Source organism: Zeus faber (assembly GCF_960531495.2).
Source record: "Zeus faber genome assembly, chromosome: 2".
Taxonomy (NCBI): Eukaryota; Metazoa; Chordata; class Actinopteri; order Zeiformes; family Zeidae; genus Zeus; species Zeus faber.
This window is the reverse complement of record NC_137189.1, coordinates 21,421,102-21,438,514: the sequence shown is the minus strand read 5'-3', so window position 1 is coordinate 21,438,514 and position 17,413 is coordinate 21,421,102. Positions and strand designations below refer to the sequence as shown.

Here is a 17,413-nt window from a genome sequence, read left to right as displayed (position 1 = left end):
ACTTGTAAATACTTTTGAAATAAAGGGTTTTATTCCTGAGAATTGGGCAGTTTGTTCAAGCAGTGGAGCTAGTTGTGAGGAAGCAACAGTTCGAGAACTCTTCAAATTCAGCAAAATTAGTAAAAAAAAAAAATCTTTCACATTTAAGCGATGAGACAAAGTGAGAAATTTTATTAGGACTTTACATTAAGAGGAAATATTGTTCAACTATTAAAATGCAGTGTTTCCACCGTTTGCTCAGTGTTTCTTACACTAGTTCATTTGAAGGGACCTTCAGAAGAAAAAGAAAAAGGGGGGGGGCTCAAAGGTAGGAGACACGACATTCACAAGACCGACGATTAAACTAAAGATAATAGAAAAGTCCATGAAGGATGGAAATGTATTGAAGGCGACAAATAGAAAACAGTTATGTACACGGCGGCTGGCGTTTAAACCATGACGTCCGTTGTGTCTCCCGCGAGGGCGTTGCTCTCCAGGGCCTGGACAATCTCAGCGGCCGAGGGTCTCCTCTTGGGTTCCTCCTCTGTGCACAGCCAGAAGAGCTCCACCATGCGGCGGTACCCGGCCCCGAGGGCCTCTGTGTCCAGCGCCGGCCGCGTGCCGAGCCTCTCGTAGTAGGCGTCATCGTCAAAGCACTCGTCTGACGAGAGAGAAAGACGCCATGATGGACTACGTGCTCTGCTGGTGTTACGGAAATTAAAGGGTGGCTTTAATCTGCAGTTTGTCAATCGGTGGTCTTACTTGTACATGGGTCGGATCAGAGATGTGCTAAGGAGCAGCTCTCTGAGACGAACAGTTTATTTTGGGAAGTCGGAAACAGTATATAGTCAGATTGGCGTCATAATGTGAACTCTGACGAATGTTGTTCCCGCTCTCCGCAGCTGCGTCGCGGTGAGGCCTAAACACTGATAGCTGCGTCTGGACTCCAAGGCTGGGATGTCTGGGAATTAACACTATGTGCTGAAAACAAAGATATGTGACTGGGGTTATATGAGGTTGTGTTCTTCATTATGTGTCTTTATATATGTTCATGTAATTACATAGATTTATATATATTGTGACATTTTGTTACACTGGGAGTTGGATGTTTGAGTCGATAACAGTGCTTTGACTCCACCTACCGTGACTACACAATCTTGCTGTACAAAACTTGTTTAAGAAATGAACGACTCAGGTATCAGCACGAGGAAGCGAGAAGCCTTTTGTGTGTACGAAGAACACGGCAATAACCAGTGGAAACAGAAAATATTGATTTAAAAGAGAACGAAGGCACTACTGGTCACATCAAAATCAACATAAGAAATGATGCACCACCACAGGTAGTGGATATTGGTCCATGAGCAGTTTACATTAAAGGTTATATTAGGTCAATCCAACGTGATGGATGTGATCTCACCTTCATCTTCTTCATCATCCTCCTCATCATCATCATCATCGCCGCCATCCTCTAGCATCTCCAGGTGGGGCATGGCCAGGGTCATCATCTCCCACAGTGTCAGGCCATAGGCGAAGATGTCTGCCTTGTCCGTGATCTCCCCGTCGTCCAGGGCCTCCTTGGGCTTCCAAGGCTCCGTGCCCACGTACTCCGCCTCGGGGTCTGCCACTGAGGTGGGGGAGGGTCAGCAAAACAAGGTGGTCAGAACCCAAAAAACAGTGGGAAATCACAGGACAACTCCACCTCATTAGGGATCTTCAGTCAACGTTCACCCTTCCCCCAATCGCTGTTTCCTTGAGAAGTGTTTCAAATCGCACAGTTTGACCGCACCCCCTGCTTAAAGATTAAAATGTCTTTTAAAACAATGGATGGATATAACCATACTGATGCGGAACAACAGTGGCCCTTCACCTTTCATATTCTCGTCCAGCTGGAGGGACACGCCCACATCGCAGATCTTCACTGTCTGGAAGTCACCCTTGATCACCACGTTGCACGATTTCATGTCGCCGTGAAGCAGCTTCTTCTCGTTGTGGAGGTACTAGAGACGGAGCGGTTGGATTTACATCAACAAACAGCAACACAAGTCCCTCGCTGGGCCAGTTCGTTTGTCTCCAAGGTCACAGATTCGTGAGTGAAAACTTTCCTCACTTTAACGTCAGGCCTCAGGATTTGGCCGGATCTCAAATGACCCTTTTCTGGTGGGAATGCACCCACACGCATAGAAGCATGTTAGACGCATCCAATCGAGGGAAACGTGGATTATATGAGTCAGGGCGGTCAAAGCCAAACAGGTTAACACATGTGATTAACTTTTAAAAAGCATAATGAACATCCATATATTGATTTCAAAGATCTCGCTTAGCAACTGTCCTGGCGGGTGGAGCATAAATCTACATGTGTAACATGAGCTGCTTCACAGTGGTTTTGAGGCTATGTTTAGGTTTTCTGGACATTTTAACAGAGTAATAGTGATCAGTAGAAATGAAAGGTGAACGACTTGTTTAAATCTCTGTCAGATGCTTCATTGGGGGGGGGGGGGGGGAGCAGTGTTATGTGCAACCTGTGTGCTGGTGAGTTCAGAAATGACGATTCTAATCACAAAGTGAATTCAAATATCAACGTACGTTGTCTTGACTTTGTCATAAGTGGCGAGCATTCCAGTACTCAAGACACTGGCGTGAGCTGATGACAGCCCTCACATCAATTGTTATGAATAAATGACTCCCAAATAGTAGTCGAGGTCAATTACTTTTGGCAGTTGAAAAGATCTACTGGAACATCGTCACTATTTCTATATTTCAAAATGGCCCATCCTTCACCTGCAGGCCTCGGGCCACGTGCAGCGCCACCTTCTCGACGGTGGCGGCAGGGAAGGCCTTGAGTCCGTCCTCTCGCCTCTTCTCGATTAGGTCGTTGAGGGACTTCTCTCCCCCGTACTCCATAGCCAGGCACCTGGAGCCGTCTTTGGCCGTGGCGAAGGCGCGGAAACCTAGGGGGGTGGGGGGGCAAACAAAAATTTGGACACATCAGGAAATTTGGAAATGTCAAAAAGCTACTTTTAAGTAGAGAGTTATGATGAAAACAAATGTAACGATCGCTTTTGAACAGCCATTGAAGAAGCTCATTACGTGATGACATGCATACAGATGTGGGACAAACTAAAGGAAAAAACTAAAGTGTCTTGGGAAGGTGTTCCACCACAAGCCGCCAGAACAGCGTCAATGTGCCTTGGCATGGATCCCACAAGTGTCCGGAACTCTACTGGAGGGATGGAATACCATTATTCTTTGGCGTTTTGATGGTGGTGGAGGAGGGCGCTGTTTAACACGTCGGTCCAAAATCTCCCACAGGTGAGCGGCTGGGTTGAGATCTGGTGAGTGCGAAGGCCATGGCATATGATTGACATCGTTTACACCCTCAAACCATACAGTGACCCCTCGTGCCATGTGGACGGGGACGCTGTCATCCTGGAATTTGTCACCTGTCTATAAGGTGCCTAGACAAACTAAAATTTGGCGTTTCATGTCCCTAGGATGAGTAAGAGTTCTGTTCTAATCCGAAAATGTCACACTTGAGGAGTCCCCTTCCAGCGACCCCGGTTTAACACAAGTGTCGTAACGCAGAGAGCGTGAGCCCTACCAACGATGTTGGGGTGATCGATGTCCCTCAAGATCTTGGCCTCCTCGTCGAGGCGCTTCTGGTAGACATGAATCTGCTTGGCAGCACATTTACTGTTGATCTTCTTCACGGCCCACGGTGACACGTTCAACTTGCCCACCCTGGAGAGAGACATTTGTGCGTTGATACTTTGGTGAAAGGTGTTTTGTTTGTCTGTTGCTATGACTGTATGTGTGCATTTAATTACAATGACTCGGCCACACCAGAAGCTTCATCCGGGTCTCTCTTCACTGCGTCTACATCTTATTGGAATTCATCTCTCATTTGCATTTGGAGTCCGTTTGTTTATTAACGTAGTTGGATTGGTTTGTGAGTTAAGGGTTCATTGTTCATATTTCACACATCGGCTTCTGGCTTAAATACGACGTGTTTTATCGCTGGAAAGAGTCATCTTTAAATTCATTGTACCTATTGACAGGAGGAGGCGGTGCCAGTTCTTCTCCGTGGGTCCGAGGGAGAAGCCAGGGACGGCAGCGGTTGGTTTGTCCCATTATCCCAACTACATGTGTATTTATTCAGTTGTTTCCGTCATAAAATGTTTTCTGATCATTTTTGGTCATCAGTTATTTGTGGATGATTATTAAATAATAATAATAATAATAATAATAAAATAATTAATGAAAAACACGCAGTGGATATATTCTTATACATTTGATTAAATGTGTTAATAGCTTAATAATGCCTTAGTAGATTTCTCTACTACACAAATCTATTACTTGACAAGTCAGCTTGACTAGAGCCCACACGATGTGACTCCAAGCAGCAAGGACAGGTACAGTTACCAGACCAATAAAGATTATAAAACTATTTTCCAAGTATGAATAAGACAAGACACTTGACCGCCGGCCTGTGCTGGACCCCGTCTAAAGATACTTGCCACCAGGCCTAACAACTTTTCTGGGGGAAACCCTCAACAGTGTTATAACAGTTTCCTTTAAAGGGGACCTATTATGAAAAACACACTTTTTCAGTGCTTGTGACAACTCAGTCACTTTTTTGTGAGCTGTCCATCTCAGAAAACATGTGGCGAAGAAAAACGTTCAGATTTGTCTCCCAACCCTATGTCACGTTGGGCCTCAGTAAAATTAGAACCGCCCCCCATCTGAGTAACTCCACCCATGGCCTGGGTGCCACCGCTAGCGGGTCTGGTGGCTAAGAGTTAAGCATGGCAAGTAGGGATGTTAACAATTAAACAACTACCGATTAATTGCTAAGAACAATTAAATCGATCAAGATTTTTTTTTATCGATAAGAACTGAACAATCTGCGGTCTTGTTATTGTATCAACTTGAGGCTTTGGGATGCAGGGCGTTTTGAGAAAAAAAAAATACCCAGACAGGAAGTAGTAGTACTCCCCAGAACGAAAGGGGGCAGTCGAGGAAAAAAATGCCCAGTGGAGCAGGAAGTAGTAGTAGAAATAGATGGAGGGTTCTGGAAGAACGACAAACAACAAACATGGCTGCGCGTAGAAAACGGGAGCTTCTCAATGCCGACCACAATACTATTTGTTTATTGTTCAAGTTGTTGCTCGACAACTAATGCCGCGTTCAGATGGAACACGGTAGATGGGTTAACAGCACTTTCTGAATAGCAAAGTGGGAGGAAGAAAACCCAGAGCGAGGGAGAGGCACGATGGCAAAACCAAACATGGTGATGACTCCAAGAAAATATATTAAACTAAAGATTTGGTGTCTTACTATATATCAGAATTTAAGTAATGTTTAGTCGTTTGAGTAGCCTCTCGTCCATATCTGCACCAGACTTGATCTGCTACGTGACATCTGACTCATTCTGTTGGGAAAGGACGGCAAAGAGTTGAAATATTTAACTTGCACCAAGACGGGCCGTAAATATTCCTGTATTAGCGGACCAGCTAAAGCTAATCCAGCCTCGAACTTCTCCATTTTAAAATTAAATTAAAGAGAAACGCTCCTCGTGCCAAGTCACAGAATATCGGAGGTGCACAACGTCATGTAGGTTCCCATGTTCCACCCCCCTGGTGACATCACCCGCGTTTATTTCATCAATTAATTAAAGTTGTTTGTTAAGGTTAACAACTATCAATTAAGGGAATTCCTTTAAATTTGCATCCCTAAAGGCAAGTGCTCTGTTGTTGGCTGTAAAGACCAGCACAAATCTTTTAAAAGAAAGAGGAATTAATGCCAACTCTCCTTGACAAAACTGCAGATGATGGAAATGTATGCATCTACAAAAATGATTGTGTAACGTTTAAATTGGGCCTTATAGATACAATATGATCCAAGATTTAGCAACTGGACTGCTTATTTCTTGCCTCAAATTTGTTCAGAAACAGATTTTGGTGGACTGACGAGGTGGAGTAAGTGAAAGTTGACCGACTGGAAACGGAACCTGGAACTCATGCTCAAATCCCAAAGGCTCACAGAACTAGGGGCCTGGAGGGTGGCTCCACCCACTAAACAGAACATCATGGAACAGGATGGTTTAGAGGCCCGTGAGAAATGCATAACCTGAGTGGTATTTTCAGCAAAAAAACTTCAAAAACATGTTTTGGGGACCTCAGAGACCTTTAGTAACTTGTTGAAAAGGAGCATAAGTCCCCTTTAAGGTCAGATAGCAACATAGGTAATTAGGTACTGGAATAAATCTAACTAGTACTTTGGCCCCGAGGAACAAAGTAAGACCTCATGAATTTATGGCTATTTAAAGACCAATATTTTTATTGATGAATTTACAACATTTTAAGGACCTGCAGACATCCTGCTAAGGCTTCATTTTCAGAATCCTACCTTACCCACCTAGGACAAATCAAGTATATTGAGACATGATTATAGGGAATGAATACCTACCTATCCATGAGATAAACGTTCACACCCGTTCCATATCCCAGTTTCTTCATGAAAGGCGAGGCGGGAATGGTGACGGGGGTCCCACTGGCGGCTCCAGCCAGAGCGCTCCTCACCCGTTGAGGCGTGGGAGTCTTGAAGGGGGATGCCATTCTTGGAGAGACAGACTGATGAGACTCAATGCAGCTGAGAAGGAGCTAACAGAACTACACCTCAAACTATCATCTTAAAAGGAGGAATAGACAACTTTTTTGCTTTAATTTATCATTATTAAGTTTATGTTGATTGCACAGTGTAATGGCTATGGAATAATGACACCAACTGGCATTTAGATTGGTTCCCTATAAGCCTTGATATCACTATGCAATTCGGATTGCCACGGGGTACGAACTGCAGAATAATCGATTTACGGAAGTACGTCAACCAATGCCCAACCATTAGCGGCAATGGCAGGCGGTGGAGCAATCTACTCCTGGTAAATTATAAACCCTTGAATATAAAGACTCAGTGATATTGGGTGAGAAATGTAAACATTATAGTGCTTTTTATCCAGAAAAACACATCTTCCCCATGTATTTGTATTTGCTTAGTCTCAGTCTTGCTCATTCCAATATGACGGAGATGTTGACGTTTCCCAGCTACGAGCCAAAGCAGTCAATGCGGTGTCTGTGTATAGGTTTATGACTGCGCAACGAAAATAATTCAAATTAAACTAAAATTGTGACAATTTCAATTTACCTCTTCAGTTAACATGCGTCTTTCTTCTCTCTTATTACCAAAGTGGTGTTGATCATTTACACAGAGTGCTCTGAGCAAATATAAAGCGATCCGGTTGTCTTTTTGACGCAAAAGTTGTCTATTGCACCTTCAACATTAAATTGGTGATCCATAACATCGGCTGTGCTGGGTGGATTGCTCTGCATGTCCCAGAGAACATTGTATTTTCGTAATTTTATTTTCTCCAAAATTTGGATTCTGATCGATTAATTCCTTTTTTTTCTCCCCTTTGGTCACTTGGGGTGGTGATATTTTGTCTTTTGATCTGAGGGTGCTATATTTTGTGAATGTCCATCCATATTGACAATTTACTGACCCCAACTAGCTACTGTGCAGATTTTCTGCAGGTATGTTGTCGAGAACGCCTAACAGTCCAGAACCAGGTTTGTGTTGGTTAAAAAGTGTGATTTCTCAAACCGTGGTTATGTTCTTGTCATAATGTCCACATGAGGAAAAAAACAACACTTACATTTTTTTTTTTTTTTTTAAATGAAGGTTTAGAAACACAACAGTTTTCTAATTACTGCAGTTTGTGAAATAAACTATGGATTAACATATTATTAAAATGTGTTTATTTGTGCATGCATGTATAAGTTATATTTGCATTACCTAATCTTAAAGTTATTTTGGGGTACGTAGCCTATTCCTAAAGGTGAGCATTTCTGACAGCATCTGTCAGAACACTGTATGTGACCACACTGTACCTGCACAATAAACGAGTCAATCACTAACCAAATGTTTTCAGGTGATTTACCATCCTCTCACCTTTTTGTGTACAAAAGTATTCCTGTCTGGGATTATCACAGAGCCATCAACATACAGGTCCCGGCAGCAGCCGTCAGATTATTTGACAGTCACAGATTACGGCGCCAACAATGGAAACAAGATACAGGTGCTCCTTACTTAACGATTGAGTTCAGTTCCTAGTACCAGGTCGTTAAGCGAATTGATCGATAAGCGAGGACCCGTGTTGTTTCACGGTAAGGGGGCGTGACGATTGCGAACGCTAGTGTAGTGAATACTGACAGACTGAGAACCGTGATGTGCGATGAGATGCTTGATGCTGACACGTCGCGCACGCCGCGGTATTGTGCACAATACAGAGTGGTCAGAGAGCTGGTCGTAAGTCCGAACAGTCGTTGAACAGGTAGGTCGTTGAGCGAGGAGTAATTGTATCGAGGAGCGTACGCAGAACGCAAATACATTGAATAACTTCTGTTTTTTAAAAAGTTCCAGCCAAAAAAACTATCAAAAATTGTTGATTTTGTTGTTGTTGTTTTTTACAGAACAAATTTACGCATCGCCACTTTAACAATCTCAGCTAGCTTGTCAAACAACAGCTAACACCGCGGAGCGTCTGACACTACATGAGGAAACTCTGGCGTTACGCAGCCAAGTTATTTCTCCTGTGTTAATACGCGTTTGGTGTTTAAAAGTGGCAGAATTAACAGAATTACCTGAGCTTCTGTTTCTTCTCTGGACCCGGTCCCGTCAACAACCGCAGCAGCTGAAAACGCGCCGAGTTTTCAAACTGTACAGACGACGTCACGGGCTTCCTACAGACGCCGCAGAGGGACAAACCTCCTCTTGTCCTGTTTTTCATTTTGAGGCGTCATGCTGCTCCCATTGGACAATACGAGGACAACACCTTTCCAGGTTTAATTGGAAAACCAATTATTGTAGGTTAATCATAACCCCGCACATACAAATATACAGGGCTAATGATGTCGGGTGAGCGTTTAATTTTAAATATATTATCCTTTTTTTCTTTGTTGAGTCCTGTGTTGTTGAGGACTTAAACACCGATGCCACAAGGTTTCATCCATAAGGTCTCATTTTATGAATTGAAGCCCACTACCCGGGGAATGTATATTATTATGCAATCATAACAAAGAGGAATACTTAAATACATACATTAAATAGCATGCTGAAGGAGGCCTCACAGCCATCACACTGTTCTGCAGCAGAGGTCAGTGGTGTAACAGTAACAGATGTTTGCCTTGTTTCTCTGTTTTCACATGTTTGTGAAGTCCTCTGCATGTACAACTGCCCCGTGACTGCATTCCAACCCTCACAGATACATGTTCTATGTCGATAGGGAGGATACAAATATATAAAAACACCTCTCAATATAATGTAGTTCAGTACAACGCCGCATTTAACTGTGACCTCGGTCATAAACATATCATTGAATTTACACATATATGACTCTGAAAAAAAACCAGAACATTATAAACTTCCTAAAAGTAGAATTCATGGCAAAGCTGGTGTATTGGATTACATTGGATTGTACAGGTGTACCTTATAAATTGCACACGGGGTAATATACGTGTAAATAATATATAAACAATATTTTTTAAATAAACAAATAATTAATACATACATAAATAATATACAATTGTATTTTATTAATTATGCTATTTTTTATTTTGTTTCATATATATATAATTTATATTATATGTGATTATCTCCACGGATACATTAGAGATGCAATTGAATAATATTTAAGATTCAATGTAGGCTATATAGTTTTTTTTATGTATAATTCGTGCATCGTGCCATATTGCATTGAAAACATGTAGCAGTATTTTTTTTTTTTGTCAAATGGCCACACATGAAATCACCTCGTGCTGATTTTGATATCGTGTATCGACTATTGCTAGCGTCGCATTGTATCATTCAAAAAGGGTGTTTGGTGTAGGCCTGTGACCCCTTCCCCCAAACTCCCCAAACTGCCTGAAAACCAAGCGGAACACCAGCTATTATATACATGAAAGACTCTATTTTACTGTATATTTAAAACCACGCAGATTTCTACAAAGCCCACTTTTGGCCATTGGTGTGGGGGTTTTCTCCATGGAGAGCGTGCTGGGGCTGTGTGAGACTGTGACCACATGACATGTGTTCCTCAGATGGCCGCCATTCACCCCCGAACCTCAACCCCCCTGCAGCCTCCAGGCTACACATAATATCACTATGCATTATACTGACATGCATAGCTGTAATGGTCGTAGTAATACAATAGTAAGGGAAAAAATAATAAGGAAGATTTATTCTTGATATATTCATAGTCAACCTGCAGACTGATTTCATTTGAATAAACAGTGTTTTTATACTTTTCTACAAACCCGGAGGTCTTTGTGTATATGCAGCCTTTCCAGTGTAGGTAAGTGTGCGGGTGGCTTATAGAAGAGTGAGTATTTGTAGGATTGTAATGTCTATCAACGGCAGTCTTGACCCATGTTACCCAAAAACACACCCATGTTGACATACTTTATAGGGGCAGTTTCACAAACACAGATTAGGCCTAATCTCAGACTAAATCACACTTTTAATCTGGACTAACGCAAATGGCCTTGCTCAGTCATGGTTTCAAATAGTCTCAGACTTGGTTTAAAAAAGTTTGATTTCCAGGAGGACGATCAGAGCTAATCTAGGTCTAAATGAAGTCCTAAATTAAATCTTTGGATTAATGGATGTGGCCTCCAGGTCGACCTTGACAATAGAGAAAATGGATTATCTTGACTAAGATCAGCACCAAGACCAGACAGAAAGAGCTGACTAGTCCTTCATGACCTTAGTCTAGGACTTCCTTGTCTAGAACTAATTCATTTTAAATGAAGCAACGTCTCAGAACAGATTATCTTTTTAATTTTGGATTAATTTAAGTAGGATTAGTTTAGTCCTGAACCCATCTGCGAAACTGCCCCGTTGAGTGTAACAAAACTCCCTCTTGTTGTGATATGTCCGAAGCATCACTTTTGAATGTTTTATTTTTTATTTATTTTAGCTACAGATGTCCTTTGGAATGACCTTTCTAGTTGAATCTACCAAAGAGCTCCGATCTGTACTCGTCGTGGTACGTATGGACGGGATAACTGCTTCACGATGACGAAGGCGACATCAGGAATGCGGTTTTAGCTGACAAATGCATGTGGAAGGGAAGCACACTGAACCATTAGAAAGCGTCTGTCTCCCTCTCTCCCTTTCCTTCGCACCGTCCCGCCCCCCGTGGGATGCTCCCCGAGAGGGATATGAGCTCATGTTAGTCAGCTCCGTTGCCACATGTTGCGGTGGTCTTTAAAGAACCAGGGTGGGTTTACGCTCGGGTCAGAAGAACCTCTATAGAGACAGCAAGAGGGGAAGATGGAGTAGAATGATGGGTGGTGGCGGTGCCGAGGGTCCCTTTAGGCCGAACTCAAACGACCAAATACACGATTTTGTGCAGGTTTGCCAATAAGAGGCCATTGTGTAGGACTGAACCAGACTGATGATTGAGTATTTATGACTTGGCACGCCGCTCTTTCTTGAACACATCATCCTGCCCGAGTCGAACACAGGGGCTTGTAAAACCTCACACAAGCCTCTGCCAATCCAGAATTCGCAGAGTCAGGCATTGGGGTGCTTTGGGCCCGTTTCAAACCCTACGCCAGGCAACACACGCAAAATGCAAAAAGCAACGCGAAAAGCAACCCGAGGGGTGTTTCCCGCGTTCTTGCAGCGCAAGTGTGTGCGTTCCAATTTTGAAACGCCTCGCGTACGTGTGGTGCTGTTCCTCGCGTTTCCTATCGAGGCACCAAATACAAATACTAGTCAAGAAACGACAGAGCTGACGAACTCCAGTAACCAGTCCCGGGAAACATAAACTGAAATGGCAAAGGCAGCAGCAGAAGACAAGTGCTTTTCGTGGAGATAATTTGCGTCATCTGTATGACGCTGCATCTCCACTGCATTCTGACCCCAATTGAGAATTTACAAAATGATACGTTCCTCCTCAGTAGCCATTTTTAAATACCCCGCTTAATGCTTCCTCCAACAAAATTTGTGATTTGTGGTGTAGCCATGTATGATTTCGGCAGGGCCACAAAAATGTGTGCAAGGTATGTAACAGGCCTTCCGCTTGTCAAAGGCTACGTACGCTGTACAAAAAAACCCCTTGTTTGTACAGTGTGATGGTAGAATATGGTTTCTGATTTCAATTTTGGCCAAATTTCTACTTTGGCCCTGCATAGCGGAACAAATCTGGGAAAAGTTGATTTTAGTTCTCTCTCAGCCAGAGTTCTCTTTAAAGCCGGTTGAAATGGGTGGGGTCCTGACCGTCCCTGAAAGAGTTTTGTGTAATGTGATTTTATTTATTTTTTTCCCTCATTTGAGGCCGATGTCGACCCAGGGTTTGATGAAGGAGGATGTCTCTTTGGTGTCACCTCCCAAGGTTTCTTCATTTTCCCCCCTCTGAGTTTTTTTGTTGATGCCATCAACCTGTGGCTTTACAGGCCCTTGGGATGTTGGCACTCTATCACGGACTTTAGCTGTGATAAAGGGCTGGATAAAATGACTAAATAAACTAGACTTGGCTTAATAATAATAAGACAGATGGTATGTATCACCATTTTCTTAGTTCGATTCCACCATTTTCAGTACATTGGGGGGGAAAGAACAAGTGGAATACAATCGATTGGTAATCAGTAGATACTATATGCAAAGCTGTTCTTTCTTTCCCTCAGTGTCTTAGAGAAAGCAGAAGCAGGACTTGCCATTGCATAAGGCATTACAAAATGAAATTCAAGTACTTTCAATAATTTTTTTAAACACAATTTTTTTTTAATTTTCAAGAAACAAATACAACCCATTTTCAATGTGATCTTTATAATAAAACAGTAATATAACCTTAATCTCATTATCTATCTATCTATCTATCTATCTATCTATCTATCTATCTATCTATCTATCTATCTATTATTATTATTATTATTATTATTATTATTATTATTATTGTTATATATATGATTATACTGTATTATTATTATTATTATTATTACTGTAATACATTTTTATTATTATATATATATGCTTATATATACACACACATTATATATATATATATATATATATATATATATATATATATATATATATATATATATATATATATATATATATTATTCATCTCATTGTCATCTACTATTATAAGTGTCTACTTCGGATTAAATGTAGATTTCCCTGGAATAATCTATGTCGTAAAATCATTTCTGGAAAAATGTTATGGTTTGAATCACAAAACCAGGTAAAATATGGCAGGTTTTCAATTATCACATTTATTTCAAGGACTTTTCAAGCACTTCAGTGCAAAAGGGTCTATTTTCAAGGTATTCCAGTATGGAACATTTTGAGGATTTTTTTTGAGGAAATCCAAGCACTTTAAGAACCTCAAGGTAAGAACACTGTGTGTGTGTGGGGGGGGGTGTATATATATATATATATATATATATATATATATATATATATATACACACAGTATATGAGGAAACATTCATAACATACACACACACGTGTGTCCAAGTGGACTTCCTTTCCCCTCACCTGCTTTGGCTGACATCTGAGTTAACTTCTGAGTTTCGAATTCCAACCCCTCCATTCTTCTCAATGCCATCAGAAATAACCAAGTCCACCAACCAACTTTAAACAAATCTACACTTTATTTTTTATTTATTTTCCAACGGTGCATACACAGAAAAATAAATGGTACAAGCCAACAGATATCAAGTAAAAAAAAATACTGTATTACTACAAATACTGTATCAAATATCCTCTTCACATAAAATGCAACTTACTTAAATCTTTGCATTTTTTATTTTAACTTCATGTAAAGCCCGTACAGCTGATATATATCTCTAGAAATAAGTGCTTGGAGACCTTTTTCTTCAAAGCAGTAAAGCCTTTGTCCCAATGACATACAATCAAGTACCCATTAATAGACAATCATAAGGAAAAAGAAAAGAAAAACTGAACAGTCTGGGGGTAAATGACATATTGAAGTGGTTAAGTAAGTGCACTTTGACTCCGTTGCCGGGGTGATGTGATGCAGTCTCCTGCCTTTCAAACGGCCATGAGCTCTTCAAATCTTCAAAAGCATGTCTTTAGGGATTTAGTCATTTGACCCGAAGGTGGGATGGATCACAAGTCAAGGGTCTAGGTGGGGTGGGGTGGGGTCGGGGTGGGCTGGGGTGTGGTGGGGTCTGGGTGGGGTGGGGTGGGGTGGGGGATGTGGTGAGGTAGAGGGGCATTGCCAATCAGCCAATCACATCAAATCAATTCTCATCTGATGAGCCAAAGAAAAATACATTCGGGTCTGTGAAGAATATGTGGCACTGCCAAAAACCCTCGTTGCCAGGTTCATAGCGCGGGTTCTGCCGTTTTGACCTTGGTAAAATCTCTTGTCGCCCTTCATTGGCCCATGAACGTTTCCAAGGATAAATCGAAAAGACAAAAAAAAGAAATGTAATGTAGAAAAGAAAAAGAGAACGCAGCACAAGCGGGTTGGAAAGGAGCTCCGGTCCAGTTTTCCTCCAACATATTACGTGGTCTTGTGCATAGCGGCTATTTTCAAAATACCCCATTTTCTTTGACATTACCTTCGCTTTACATCGCATCGCATTGGCACTGACATCGTGACTATAGAATATATACGCTTTCCCTAGAAAACTGTGCAGAAATATAAATGTTTTATGTGAAAATACTTATCCAGTTGGAAAAAAAAAAAAGAGTGTTTTTGTTGCTCAGGGGAGATGAACAGCGGGGGGGTGGGGGTTGGATGGAGAATATTCACAATCTGGATGTTTTAACAGGTGTGTGCATCTGTGTTATGTTATGGATGGCGAAAAATATATTGGAGCAAATTAATATCATATAAATCCCACCTGCACCTCTTTGCTGAAACCTCTCTCTCTCTCTCTCACTCTTTCTCTCTCTAAATTCTCTTATCCTGCAGTCGGAGTCATGGCTACTTTACAACAAAATGAGCAACAGCCTGGGCATAAAAATAACCTTGCGCTCTGCCAAAAGGTAGAAAATGTATTTTTTTTTTCTCCCCAGTTCCAATCCAAAAACAGTTACAATTTTGACGTTGGCACAGGAAACGTTAAATCCATATTTACCTCTTTCTTCATTTGTTTGGATCCCTTACGGGATAGGTCATTTTTCAACGTTATAAATGATGGGAACCAAGATTTTGAATGAGGCCCGGCGTCGAAAATGTGTCAATCTATCCGCGAAACGTGAACAAGGCACGGACGGAAATATCGCCGGAGCACCCGAGGGCGGAGACGCGGAGCGAGAACCAGCTGAGAACCCTGGATCTGGATCTTTTTTTGCTTCTGGTGTTGGGTTTAGGTTCGGAGGGTGGGGGCAGTTGCTGAAACAAATCAATTTTTGGCTCCGCAGGCGGAGACAGAAGACACTGACAGAGCCCGGTGTTGTGAAGTCGTACGGGGGCAGCGGTCCATGCCTCCCATCTGGTCGCACTCATCCTTCCTCCCCGATCGGTTCATCTACAAAAACAGGCTAAACGGAAGTGACAAGCTTCTCCAAAACTTTGTGTTCCACGTGCCAGGCTCTTTTCACGTTATTTAATTATCTGTCGCAGAATCTATTTCGGTCCGTTTAAAAAGAGAGTTAAGGAACGACCGAGCCAGTTAAACACGTAGGCTGCTCTGTGCTAACGTTAGCATGCTGCAAAGCCATTCGTAGCGTAGTCATACTGTCTAGATTAGCAGCCCGCGAATGGAAGACCATGTCAAAGATTAAAATGTCTTCGGTTTGTTTATGTAGGTAAGCGCATCAAGAGTAGTTTCTAAACAACACAAAGAGCAACGTTGACAGCGGAACTCCACTGGGATACGTTGTCTTTGCCGGTGAAAACAAGGAAAAGGTTTGCCGGTAAGCTCGCGCGTACCATTAGTATTGAACACCTCTGGGTCTAGTGGTAAGTCGACAAGCTAGCTCAAACAGCCGGGCTGCCCATCACGTGTTAGGCGTTGGAGGAGATGCCTGCACGTGTGGAATGGGAGTCTCGGCTGTGACAGTGGGGGTGGCGCGGCGCGGCGCCTTAGGTGGCACAAGTCACACCGGCGTCCTCCACGTGCCCGCAGTTGGTTTTGCCCCAGCCGGAAAACTTGCACTGGTGGATGGTGTCTTCGCTTCCTGTGCAGGCCACGTCGTCCATCCAGATCAGACCAGTACCTAGGAGGAGAAAGATGAATGGATATACATTTTCAAGGTTTGTGGCACTGACCCATAAATAAAGTAGCTACTGTGAGTCGATGCCAGTTTTGGTTATAGCTGGTTACACTTTGCGGCCACATAACATATATCTGGAAACGCCTTCCGCCACACAGTAGCATGCTAGCAGCTACTTTCAGCGAAACAGTTGTTTCTCGAGCAATTTGAGCCAATCACCAATGTGTGTCAATACGTTTTTTTTATGATTTGTTTGCAATTTTGGGATTTTTGCTTGTGATTCTGTCTCATGCTTCTGGTGTGGCCTGGTTTTACTCCATTGGCTTGTGTTATTTTTTTATTGACAGCCTAATCCAATTGGAACCTATGCTATGCTGTTGTTACCTGAGAGGTATTACTTAATTGGCACAAACCCATTGACATAGTCACGCTCCATTTCATTTCAAAGTAGCTGTCCTGTTCAGCCAAAGCAGTAACGCTTTGTTGAGAGCAGGTTAGCTTGTGATTTTACAACACTAATCTAATAAACTCTATTTAGATTGACTGGACCAACGGCCATCTTGGAGAGATACAGGAAAACATTTCTGAATGTGTTCTTCTACAGTATATCTCTGCTCCTCCCATGCTGCCTCGAAGGGTTGTTAAGAGCCTTGTTGGACCCCTGGCAGCGTTCACGCTTTTCACCTAATACCAAAAGACAGATCTTTGGGTTCGAGGGGCATTCCCTTTCACTCTCTCTTTACCTCAGCCTCTTTTAAATCTGTGATGCTGTTGGTTAGATTTTCCAGGCCCACTCAGACTCGCTTTATCCTCCTTAATTTTTCCACTTCATTTTTTTTTTTCGCCATCCAAACTGGAAATCCCTTCAAGGACTTGTCAAAGATCAGGATGACTTAATATCAAATTATCACCGCACCGAGACCTTTGGAGGAACGGAGCACACATTTAAGAACACTCTTCCATGGCAATTGAATTTACTCACAAAGAATTTAGTACATTTAAACGTGATGAGAGCTTTCATTAGCTGGATAACCGGGCGAAAAAAGAGGAAGAAAGATTTGGGGATCATGACCTGAACAGGCACTTAAGTGCCGAATGTAGAATTACAAGTATTATGTTGAGGCTGTATCTGTATTACTACGTTGTGCTCTTCATGCGTGAATTCACAGGCTTTGATAGA

The 17,413-nt window shown here is 42.2% G+C and overlaps 2 protein-coding genes across 5 annotated transcripts in view; both read right to left on the bottom strand.

Annotated features, from left to right (window-relative positions):
* Positions 1-142: 142 nt before the first annotated feature.
* Positions 143-8,754, bottom strand: pbk (PDZ binding kinase). Of its 2 annotated transcripts, none has more exons than XM_080024053.1 (7): positions 8,676-8,754; positions 6,445-6,594; positions 3,578-3,717; positions 2,758-2,927; positions 1,847-1,976; positions 1,397-1,603; positions 143-640 (listed from the first exon to the last, which is right to left on the bottom strand). In XM_080024053.1, exons 2-7 carry the CDS (start codon positions 6,591-6,593, stop codon positions 429-431), a joined length of 1,008 nt encoding a protein of 335 aa, XP_079880179.1. In that variant the 5' UTR covers position 6,594; positions 8,676-8,754; the 3' UTR covers positions 143-428. The 2 variants fall into 2 exon arrangements, with proteins under 2 accessions (XP_079880179.1, XP_079880180.1); XM_080024054.1 differs by having other exon boundaries at positions 6,445-6,608; positions 8,676-8,706.
* A 4,921-nt stretch (positions 8,755-13,675) lies between these two features.
* The window catches only part of scara5 (scavenger receptor class A, member 5 (putative)), a 69,253-nt gene continuing 65,515 nt past the window's right edge, over positions 13,676-17,413 (bottom strand). For all 3 annotated transcript variants that reach the window (XM_079996837.1, XM_079996838.1, XM_079996836.1), the window contains exon 12: positions 13,676-16,236. In XM_079996837.1, coding sequence (XP_079852963.1) covers positions 16,103-16,236 — 134 coding nt within the window. In that variant the 3' untranslated portion in view covers positions 13,676-16,102. The remainder of the gene's footprint in view (positions 16,237-17,413) is intronic.

Bases quoted from the DNA above. Each gene is read 5' to 3' on its own strand.
- pbk (XM_080024053.1), bottom strand. From the start codon at position 6,593: ATGGCATCCCCCTTCAAGACTCCCACGCCTCAACGGGTGAGGAGCGCT. The intron at 1,604-1,846 runs GTGAAGGGCCAC...CCCCCACCTCAG, and splicing joins GCTGGACGAGAATATGAAAG to TGGCAGACCCCGAGGCGGAG. The intron at 641-1,396 runs GTGAGATCACAT...CTCTCTCGTCAG, and splicing joins GGATGATGAAGAAGATGAAG to ACGAGTGCTTTGACGATGAC.